At 44.7% G+C, this 12,021-nt stretch overlaps 1 protein-coding gene across 1 annotated transcript; it reads right to left on the reverse strand.

Annotated features, from left to right (window-relative positions):
• Window positions 1–1,220: 1,220 nt before the first annotated feature.
• On the reverse strand, window positions 1,221–5,172 carry pdrg1 (p53 and DNA-damage regulated 1). The gene is made up of 5 exons (XM_076096968.1): window positions 5,057–5,172; window positions 4,162–4,237; window positions 3,834–3,908; window positions 3,616–3,696; window positions 1,221–2,518 (listed from the first exon to the last, which is right to left on the reverse strand). The coding sequence occupies exons 1-5, from the start codon at window positions 5,138–5,140 to the stop codon at window positions 2,436–2,438; spliced, it is 399 nt and encodes a 132-aa protein (XP_075953083.1). The 5' UTR covers window positions 5,141–5,172; the 3' UTR covers window positions 1,221–2,435.
• Window positions 5,173–12,021: the final 6,849 nt, after the last annotated feature.

Below are 12,021 nucleotides of genomic sequence, written 5' to 3' on the forward strand. Positions count from 1 at the left end.
TCATTTGACCCAATAGGAGCTTCTATAGCCCGGTCACATTCTGGAACAGCCAACGAGAGTCCGCTTTGAAAGACAATGCCCGCCTCTCTTCTTTGGGTAAAGCTCGAGCCAATTGGAAACAGATCCTGTTCAAACTCAGGCTCCATATAGCCAATGAAATTACGAAGACAAGAATATGCAAATTTATCAGATTGAATCCTGGGAAAGTTTTCAAAACTGAAATTGTAAACCGTGACTCAGGTACCTGAGACCGATTATCAAGAGCAAAGTCTGGTTCAAGAGAATTTTCAAGAATTTGTGAAAGTTGACTGGTTAAATATGATATAGCTAACCATACATTGACATAAATAAACTATAGTTTGGATTTCAGACACGTAGTTTAACATAGTATATGCCTTTTGATGTGGTGATGCGAGCCTCCAAATGCATATTTATGTGGCTGCACTCTTAGTAAACCACTGTAAAATATTAATTTTCTGTTGTATTGTTATCAAATTCTAACTTCTACCAGGTGTCATGACCCCATCCTGTCGTAGGACTGTGTTTTCCGGCTCATAAGTCCCAGCCATAGATAACTGCTGCCATCTGTTGGCCAAAACAAATCCATGCGGAAATAAAATCCTTAGTATCACTGTACAGCCAAGTCTCCACTCACTATAATTACACAATGTACAGCTTTGTGTTGTATTGCTGTTGGTGTGAATAATTAGCTCTAGTAGTTTAGTGGGGGAGGGGAACATTGAACAGTCGATCATCGGTTTGCAGTCCCGCAGGTGGAGGTAGAATAGAACGCAGCGCCTCATTTTTCTTAACATAGCGCCTTTGCGTGCCTCTCCGGGCGCGATTGCGCAACGTTTCGAGATGATCAGCGGGTTCCCATCCTTTGACTCATAAAGTCATCACTCAGAGCCGGTTTGCAGGTCTGAGAGCGGTGGCACGCAACCAAAGTCTGAGGAGAGCGTGAAAACAAAACCACCTCCACCACCCCCGCAACACACACACTCACACCTCCTGTATCAATGGCTGCAGCCCGGGGCGGCCCGTGTCTACTCATGCACAATAGAATTACACACAACACACCTACTTACAGTTTATTCCCAAGCCGGTTGTCACATTGTAATTAAGGATGTACGGTATGTCTGAGTCAGAGACAGAAAAAAAACAAAAAAAAAAAACTCATACTGAGTGAGAGCAACTCTCACTGGCAAAAAAACACCAACTCATGGACATATTTCATTTATTTATGTATAAGACGAGGTAGTAAATAAAGTTAAAGGACAGAAACCTGCAAAAAATAGTTGAGAGATGAGAAAACAAACATTTGCACAGGAAAACACAAGTTTAAACCAAGAACAGATTGTGGTGCAGGTTACATAAAGCAGCACTTCATCAACACCACGTGTTAGAAGCTCTGTCTTTCTGCTGTACACCGCCACCACGTGGTCATAGTCTCAAATTATGTCAAACAGAAATGTTGGGTTGAATTGCTGAGTGTCTATGGGATCCTGATGCTGTAGGCCTCCAGGACTACAGCGGGACTAGTCCAGTAAAGTAAAGGGGGGGGCTGCGCTTAGTCAGAGGGGAGGCCCACAGCCCCAGACCTTGAAAAGACCGAATTTAAAGGAAAACTATTGTTTATTAGATCTTATCTTCCTCGGTTACATTGGTGGGGATGCTGTACTCACCAAAGTTGAGTTTTATTGGACCTAAAAACGGGTCCAATGGTACAAGGAACAGGAGCAGTCAACCGACATTCCATTTTTACCACCAAATAAAGTGCTAGTTTGGTTACGACCTGTGTGATCGTCTAAGCACCTGTGTGTGCTAACAGCTAACGGAGGTTGCATTAAGTTATGTCGTGGTGTGTTCAGGCTCTATTCAGTAAAAAGAGTATCGGGCAAAGGTAAATTACTATCATGATGTGTCCAAATGCAATCTTGTAAAATGTAGTTTTTTTGTAATAAAACTTGAATAAATTCAGTTGTGTGAAGGAGATGTTTTCATCTTGTATGATTTTATGACCGGTTTAACTTTTTTGGTTTTGAACGCACTGGTGTCAGATCGGTATCCGCATCGACCGATACGCAAGTTCAGGCATCAGTATCAAGAAGGAACAAATGGTATCGGAACATCTCTTTTTACAAAATACAGGTCATCTGGCGAGGCGTCTCATCTAGATGGCTGAACAATGTTGGAGTTGAACTTCAACATGTGAGAGGAACGAGGGAGTGGCTAAAATACACTTTCTGTATTCATTTTGAGTCTTTTTTTGTAGATTTGAGACAAAGAATACAATGTTTTGACAACAATTAAAAAAGAAAAATCCAAAAAGGCAGGTGATGGAGATGTAGGCTAACGTAGCTAGCATGAGCTGATCAGAGGCTCTTCGGCATCTTGTCAACATGTTCTCTTCTCCGCAGTCAGCAGATCCGATGTCATCTCTTCAGAAGGCTGTTAATAGCTCGGACTTCATCGGTGGACAGAGGAGAAAGATTGTAGCCTCTCAGCTCAGGTTTTCCTGCAAACAAAGACAAAGACACACGTCATGCTCACACTGCTGGGAGGACAATCACAATGAGATTGCGGCCGCTGATGAATTGCTCATCACTTGCATCCGTCATATTCTCCGCTTCACAAAGTCATTAGCTTATGATATGACAGCGTAAACAAGCACGTCAAGTTTTGCAGCTGAGTGCAAATTGAATTTTTCTACGGAGGGTCTTTTTTTTGTTTTTAAAATAAAGGAGTTTGAGCATCCACCACGATAAACGCGGTTTAGTTACCAACTCTATGATGACAATAATTTCACTGTGACTGCGTGTGACTGTTAGCTCTGATCTTTGTGAATTGGACTGTTTTCGCAATGAGGCTCATTTTCATGTGTCTGCATATTATTATTGAAGTATGTGCAAATAGCACAGGAGCACCAATATGCTATTAGCTTAGCAGCAATCTTTTGTGAAATTGTCCCTCAGTGTGACTCTGCTTTGCAGTGATGTCAGTAGTTGCAAGGCCTCCCTGAACCATTGGAAGATATCCGAGTTTAAGGACATATCAGCATCCATGAAGATGGTCCAAGTTTCAGAAATGACTGAGGTGACACAAAGTAAAAACATCAGAGATTCTGGTGAATATGTGCTGTTTAAAGGGAAGTTCTGCCTATTTAAAGCTTTAATTAGAACCAGTTCCACATCTTATCTTATGAGCATGTGCTGCACTAGACTCTACAGGTGTCCATAGTGTTTACCGTGTGCATGGTCCCAATGGCTGTCCCCTTATAGCTTTGGGAATTACGCTTATTAATAAACGCTTTGTACAGGTTGGTTGCCAGACAGCCTGACGGTGACAACAAGGCTCCAGAGAGGCAGCGTGTCTGGCTCTTCTGATGTGTCCACAAAGTGTTGTTTTTTAACATGTGTTTAACATGGTACTCCTGTCTGCTTCTACAAACTCCATCTACTGTAATACACTGACCATGGAGAAGTACCTCATAAAACATCTGAACTATCCCTTTAACATGAGACATGAGAGTATCATTTCCCTAAATGTCGACCCGCTCCTTCTAACCAGCCTGGCGCAGTGGGCCAACCGGACAGCGGAGACGCTCCTCAGTACCTTGCATCACATTTAGACGGTTGACTTTTGCTTTCAGTGCTGTGCGGAGGTCGTTTATCTCCTTGTCCAGCTGCTCTTGGTCTAACAGGTGAGAGAGAAAGATCAAAAGAGTTCAGGGTGATCTCACATGTGGCTACAACATGTAAACACAAATCTATTTATATTCAGATCTATGATGGAAATCAAACCAATAAATTAAAATTGTATTTTTGTTTTACCTTTCTGGATCATCTCTCTCGTCTTCGATTTGGGAAATTTGATGAACATGTTTCCGAAGCACACCTTCACTTTCTCTGCAGATGACAGCAGTGAGCGTTACTACAACCGTACAGCCGACTCCTCTCCACTGTGAATGACTGTAATGCAATGTAATGTAAATGACTGTAATGTAATGTAATGTAATGTGAATGACTGTAATGTAATGTAAATGACTGTAATGTAATGTAATGTAATGTGAATGACTGTTTTCTCAAACTAAGCCAATGTGTCCTGACATCACTGTCTGAATTTCTCTTCTCTGACAACCTCCTGTCACCGGTCGCTCACCTGAATCTGACATTTCATTTTTCAGTGCGTTCAAGGCCTCTCTGTTCCCGTTTCTCTTTGTGTCCAGGTCCACTATCTGAAACACCCACAGAGAGCATGAGTTCTCCACACGTATACACAGCAGGAGATGCTTTGTCATTATGGTATGTGAGAAAATGGAAAAATACATTAATATCAACAGTCATTGACTAGTTTTAGTATAAATATGTAATGTCAGAGTGTTTAAAGAGGGAAATTGTTACAATATTGGCATACGGACTTTGCAAAGTGGCATTCATTTAAATGTGTTACCATTGTATATCATGGCAATATACATCCACGTATTAAATAACTAAATGAAACACTGTCAAAATAATGCAGTACAATAAAGTTTCAAGTCACATTTCCAGACTAGCTTCTGTATTCATCAAAGTAATGTCATTTGTCATTGGTGGCTTCTTTCATGAAAAGAGAGAACTGTTGCTTTCTGCCCATATTCTGCATCTACTACTGTACTGGTTCATTTTATCAAAGAATACTAGATTTAATAATCACTGGACAGCAGGATGTGTACTAGAAAGCCCAACAGCGTCTGTTAACGGTTTTAATTCAAGTTAGTAGTACTTGCTAATGTTAACTTATATCTACTGTTACAGTGTTGCTTTGTATTGTACTATGTATTTCGTTATTTCCTGTCCTACCAATATCAGCACAGAGCTACCGAGCCATGTTGGGTTTGTTCATTTTGACGTTTATGAAATGGAAATGTAGTTTAAGATAAACTGGCTGTGAAGCGCGAGCTAGCTCTAGCCTAGCTGCTAACATTCTCAGTGGCAGCTGATATGTCGGTCCTCCCACGTGACCCTGCGCTGCATATCATTAACAGCTTATTGTTGCCCAGTAAGTATTGAATGACCTGTTGCTTAGTGGTGAGAACATCCTCAGCTGCCTCCTCAACTTCTGTCAAGTACTCCAAAACACGCACGGGTACGGCGTCCATGGTGGCTGTGTCGCCTCAAAAATACGTCCGGCCTAAAACAACGACTGGAATCAGAACGGTCCGCTTGGTGACAATTCCCCTCAAACAGTCCTTATAGATGATAGATATGAACATTAATCTAAGATACACCAGCATTTAGCACCAGGATAAGATTTGCTTGCCCTGTATTTTAGCAACTTAGTTTCTCTGCCACAAACATTTTGTGATGTGAACATCTATTTCTCTTTCTTTCTTTTTAGAGGCTTACATTTACACGATCTGTAATATACAAAGGTGTACACAAAGTATTTTCAAGGCTACATTAAGAAAACAAACTTTCATTCTAAGTGTATGTATCCCAATGGGCATTTATCTTTCAACACTCAAACTGCATTAGCCTACTACAATGACTCACCTCCACCCCTCAGATCTCCTCTGGGACGTTATCACCTGACAAAATAGGCTGTGATTGATTCAATGGGATTATTTGTCCCTCTTTGCAAAATCTCCCCCCATTCTTCTCTCCAAACTGCTCAGGCTCTGTTAAGAGCCACAGAGACCGTAAGTGAACAGCAATATACAGGTCCAGCCATTAAAGGTATATTGGAATGAGGTCCAGACACTGAGTTGACCTCAGAAAATCTCAGACTTGAAGTTGTCTTGCCGGATGCAGCAAGGTTTCCGCCAGTATTTCCTCCTTTACCTTCACAGAGCTTTTTCCACATGTGTACCCATGACTTTGAAGAATCACAGACTTCAATTACAATTGTTTGGTAAACTTTAATTATGCAGTTACTTTTTAGACGGACCAAAACAGAATCACTAGTGGTGTGTTGAAAACTCCTGCGTACAAATATATACATTGTGTATTGTGCTGACGAAGGCTCCCTGGGTTGATTTCAATCGAAAACTAAAATAAATATCCACATGCTCAAAGGATTTATTGTATGTATCGATAATGCATGTAAACATCCACAGTCGAATTAGCTTATTTGACTGCAATTGGATTAAATGTAATAATGCAACAATAAATAGCTAAAAAACTGGCAAAACATCCACCCAAGAAAAAAAAGTACATTTACAGTCTTGCTGCACTTTCTGTCAGTCTGTTCAAATAAGGAAAAAATATTGAAAATATACATTCATAATCAAATAATAAAGGTGACTGCAGCTGTGATTACACTCACAGCCCTCAACTTGCTGTTATGTAACAAATTCAACCTGTTTCGGTCTGTTTGGTCGGTTTATTGGACAATTCTTGGACCCAGGTAAATTGTCCATTATTGCAGTGAGGGCATCTGGTTTTATTTCTTGTTCCCTGAGCTCAGCCTCTCTCCTCCACTCGGCTCCTCCTCTTCTACACTCGGAGCCGCTTCGTCTTTTCTCCGATGCACCTTGTTGTCTCTCGACTCCACCTCTTCTCTGCTCAGAGCCACTCCTCCTCCGAAATCCCCCGGGCCTGTAGTCCGACACGCCCCCCCACGCTCCCAAACGGTCTCCGACACTTGAGTCTCTGGCAGTGGACTGAGGCTTGGCGTTAGCACCGTGAACGGGGTTGCGGATGTTGCCCGAGGCCTGCATTCTCCTCAGGTGGCTGTTGGTCCTCGCGGGGCTGCCGAACCTCTGAGCTCGGGATGCGGGGCTCCTGTCCGCAGAGTACACCCGGCTCTCGCTGTAGCTCCTTTTGGGGAGCGATGCAGGGCCCTTGCTGCACTCCGGCGTGGGACTCAGTCTGGACTGGCGGGCGGAGCGGCAGCACGACGATGGTGTGCTGCAGGCGGAGTAGCGGAGGCGGCAGAGGGTGCAGGCGCAACCGGAGAGCAGGGCGCAGTGACTGGCCAGAGAGGACAGGAAGTTGAGGGGGAAGGAACGTTGACACTGGAGGATGCACTTTGGAGAGCTGAGGCGCGACGAGGCGGCGGCGGACGACCTGTGGCAGCTGGATACGACATCTGACACCGCCGGCGTCCCGCCCTCCTCCTGGACAGTCTGAATCTGGCGCCACTCCAGCTGCAGCATCCTCTCCATGTACCTTTCCAAAGGGCCCACGGGCCTGGGCCGAGGGGCCCCCCGGCCCTCCGTGTTGTAGAAGACGGCCAGCTGACCGAGGCTCCAGGAGTTGAAAGGCGGAGGGAGGAAGTCTGGGAAGTCCAAACCACCGTGGTTGTGTCCTCTGGGCCTGCAAGAGGAGCAGTCCTCAGCCTCGATGACCTCCGGCCTCAGCTGGAGCTGTGGAGGAACGCGACCACAGGGCGACGCAGGAAGTCTCTCCGACTCAGACAAGTCGGTGTCACTGTCCCCCTCTCCATGGCCGCTCGGTCTCCCTACCTTTGGGTTTGGGGAAGGGTCCTCATGCGGATCAGGACTCGTAGGAGGTAGGCGGTGGCAGGGAAAGGCCGGTGTGTGTCTGCTCCCTCTCAAACCCGTGTGCTTGTGTTCCCTGTGGCCGCAGTGCTGAGCAGCCGGCCGCACCTTCGGTTCCATCCTGTCCTCTGCGAGGCACAGCGGGCGAGAATTTGGCTCTGAGGTTCCCTGAGCACTAGGGGGAAATTTTAATTATTAAATATTAGCTCCGAGGCAGCACAGAATGGCACAACATTTGCAAAAAACAGCAATCTCACCTGTGTTGAGAAGTAACACGTTTGGTCGAGGGGGTGTTAGGTTTCTGCTTTCTTCTCTGCTGCAGCTTCTGTGATGACAGAGACGCACCGTTAAGCCTGCACACATTTTCATCTTATCACTAGGGTTAGGGTTAGGCATGTGTAACATGTGGCCAGAATTTTAGTTTAAAACCAGGCAGCAACCTCCGGTTCTGAAGAGTGAAGCCAATGATCAAGTGTCTTAAAAAACTGCATTCTCTCTACTGACCAGCAGGGGGCGACTCCTCTGATTGCAAAAAGAAGTCAGATTGTATATTACAGTAATTTAGCAGATGCTTTTATTCAAAGCGACTTACAATTTAGATCCTATCACACCGGAAGCAATTTTGGGGTTAAGTGTCTTTCTCAAGGACACATCGACATGTGACTAGCGGAACCGGAGCCGGGGATCGAACCGCCGATCCTCTGATTGAAGGACGGCCCTGCTCTCCACTTAGCCAGTCGTATAGAAGTCTATGAGAAAATGACTACTTCTCTCTTGATTTATTACCTCAGTAAACATTGTAAACATGAGTTTATGGTCTCAATCTCTAGTTTCAAGTCTTCTTCAATACAGCATGATGTTCATTTAGTAAATGGACCATAAAGCAGAGTATGCTTACTGTCACTCCTCTGCAGTCGAAATAAATTCACTTTTGCTCACTGGTTGCAAAAAGCCAACATGGCGACGACCAAAGCCACAAGCTTCAAAACAGCAATCCACATACCAATGGGTGACGTCACGATGACTACGTCCACTTCTGATGCACAGTCTATGTTTAACACATTCAAATAATGAACTAGCATTGCCAACAGAACATGAAGAGGCTACGCTAGAAGTTACACATTGCACCTTTAAACACACCATTACTTCACAGTTATGCTGCAACTTTTTCACTATTAGCTCCGATTAGTCAGACACCTTTTTTTAAATGAATCGGTTAAATACTTCAAAATTGTATTTTATAAAAACACAGCAATTTCCCAGAGCTCGAGGTGATGTCTTCAAACTACTTGCTTTGTTCGACCAAAAGTTCAAAACATATTCAATTTATAGTGATAGCGCTAAAGCAGAGAAAAACACACACACACATCCGAGAAGCTCTTATCTGCAAATGTTGGGCATTTCTGCTTGAAAAATTAATAACCGATTAATGGTTGGAAAAATGGTTGCCGATTAATTTCTGTGACTGTCTAATTGACTCGTGCTTTCGGCGCTTACCTTCTCATTGTTATTTTTCTGACTTGGCGGCGTATACTCTGGTTGCAGTGACTTCCTTTGTGACTGCCGCCTGCCCATTTTGGTGCTTGAAAAAATAAAAGAAAAAAGCATTTCACATTAAACACAACCAATTAACCGAATAACGCGGCATAAATGAAATATAGAAACGTATATCTAGCTATATGCAGTGCACACACGACGGGTCTCTTTTGTAACACAGACGACGGACTAATGCACCGCGTTTGGAGATCAAAGCGCGAACACGCGAGCATCCCCGTGTCGCCACGGAGGCGACAGCTCGAGAGAGGCACGAGAGCATCTCTGTCACCGTCAGCTGTCGCTGCATAATAACAAATAACATCTGAGGCTCGCGCTACCTGACCACATCAGGCCTGTTGCTGCTCCACGGCACCTTCTTCTTCCACTCCCTGTCCCTAACGGAGAGCCTCTCCAGGCATTGTTGTGGCACCCGCTCCACCAGAATTGTGCCCATCCCAAAGCTCTCAGAAGGCACCAATGAAAAGGGCGAGTGGGGGCTGTTCACTGTGCTCTAAGAGCCAAAAGCACCCACCGTGTTTTTTATGAAAAACATGTCGGCATGATAGACAATTCAGCTGCCGTCCAGCTGAGGGCAGCACAGCTCCGTCCTGTGTGATGCTCTACCTCAGGGGTCACCAACCTTTTTTAGACTGAGAGCTACTTCAAGGGTACCGAGTAGTACGAAGGGCTACTTATTTGATACAAACTTCCTGAATAACAAAATTGCACAGATCACCTTAATAATAATAATATATGTGAAGAGACTGTTTGATCACATGTCAGTTAATTATTCCTCACAATAATTATTAACAATGATTTCCACAACAATGATGGTATAGCTACACATACATATTTAATTAAACATGCAACTTTTATTTCTGTTAATCTGTTTCAACATTTGAAAGTCAGAGGTATCACATCTCTGATATTTTTGTATCATCACATGATCAAAGCCGGTTACTTTTGCACATAGCGCCTGCTGGTGAATGATCCAGTGGTAATGTAGACATTTTGGGAAGTCTGGGTCACCTTTGCATTGCGCAATGAAGCCTGCATGCCGGTCCGTCATCGCGGGAGCCCCGTCTGTTGCCACCGACACCAGCTTTTCCAATGGTACCTTTTTCTCCACGAAGAAACTAGTAACCAGTCTCGTCTATAGCCTGGCGGGGGATCCAACCCTCCGAGGCGCGCGAGCGTCTTCGGGCGCCCGCGTTCAAACCTCTAGTCTGGGCCTTTTCAGTCGGATTGCGTTGCCTCGCCTCTACCCCCGCCACCCCTGAGTTGTTGCCCCGCGGCCTGTTCCGAGGATTTACGGACCTGACGACGGGGTGCGCTCGCGGCTCGCGTCTGGCACCAACGGGATGCGCCCGCCATTCAGAACCTGAAAACCTAGTGCGGTGCGGCGGCCTCGTCCTGGCTGTCCGCCGTGCGCCTCCGGGTACCCAACTCTCTTAACTCTCTGCAAGCGTTTTTGATTAAAAAATAACAGCAACTACAATTTTAGACGGAGCTCCATAATGACTAGTGCTATTTTTAGAACATGTCTTGCGGGCGACTCACGTGGTCCCTGCGGGCGACAGGGTGCCCGCGGGCACCGTTTTTGGCTACCTCTGCTCTACCTGATGGGACCATACAGTCTAAGGGTGGGACGAGTTTAAGTCAGAAGAAAGTTTATCGTAATGTACTTTTCATACTGCAACCTGTGTTTTCTACAACTAAAGCACGTTTAAATTAAACTTTTTTTTTTAATTAAACTTTTTAAATTTGCGATGTTACCGATATTATTTGTAACATTTTGAACGATCAGCTAACAATACCAGTGCTGATCATTACTTAAATGTGATTTTGCCACAATAATGGTAATTTAAAGAAAGATGAAAAGAGGTCAGTAAACTTAAAGGTGCAACACAAAATACCTAGCCACCTGGTCCATCGAAATAAGGCTCTGCATTTCCCCTCCACTACTGGTTCCATACAATTTAAATTTAAAGCAATCAGTTAAAAAAGCAAAAACTCTGAACTAACTACTAATCAAACTGCTGAAACTTGGAAGAGTGCCTGGCGTTTTCTGTTTTTTTTCACCTTTGGAATTAATCCAATACAAAAACGTATGAGAACCATGGATGTATTATTGACAATCCCTCGGGGCAGCTCTACGTCTTCGTCCTCTCATGTTGGACTGAGGACAGACTGGACGCTGCAGAGACTCATGTTGCGTTCACACCAAACGCGTCGCGAATTATTCGCGCGAGTAGATTACATACAAAGTCTATGCACAGACGCGATGAGACTGGTGCGGCGCGAATTTGCGATGGCGCGGCGCGATGGACGCGAATCCGCGTCAAACGCCAAATCGCCCCAACGCGCGAGTTGAAATATTTCAACTTCTGCCAAATATTCGCGTGACGCTGTGGCGCGATAGCGTATCAGCGTTGAGATGTTTCTCCTGTCATCACTGACTTCCTGCCGTTGTTGAATCAGGAAATAAATACTGTAGCCGTCTGTGTTCACCCAGAGCTCTACGATCAAATCGGCATCATTACGTAGTTATTTCGGAGTCCCTTTTTGTCGGTTTATTGCCGTTAAATCACAGCCAAATCAGTTTATTTTGTGTTCATACAGCTGAAGTAACAGCCGACGTGTGGCTTGCTAGACACAGTGAATACACCTCGAAAAAATCCATGGAGCTCCTCTGGACAATATTATGAACCCAGACATGACTGCGTTTAGTTTCCCGGGATATCTGGGACTTCCACAACATGTACTAAGCAGAAATAGGTTATTTTTTTCATGGTTAATGGCGGGCAGTTGAACGGCTTTCAGGGCGATAAGCCGCGCCGGCGGCGCGATGGACGCGAATATGCGGCGTGATGAATTCGCGACGCGTTTGGTGTGAACGCAGAATGAGGAGAAGGTTTGTGGCCCAAAATGTTATATGCCAGGCTGAACACCAATGTGCCGTCCTCTTTGGGTACCTTTTTTGTTTTTACGTCTCCAGCTTC

This window comes from Anarhichas minor, unplaced genomic scaffold (assembly GCF_050575085.1).
Source record: "Anarhichas minor isolate MPS153535 unplaced genomic scaffold, ASM5057508v1 ptg000023l, whole genome shotgun sequence".
Classification (NCBI taxonomy): Eukaryota; Metazoa; Chordata; class Actinopteri; order Perciformes; family Anarhichadidae; genus Anarhichas; species Anarhichas minor.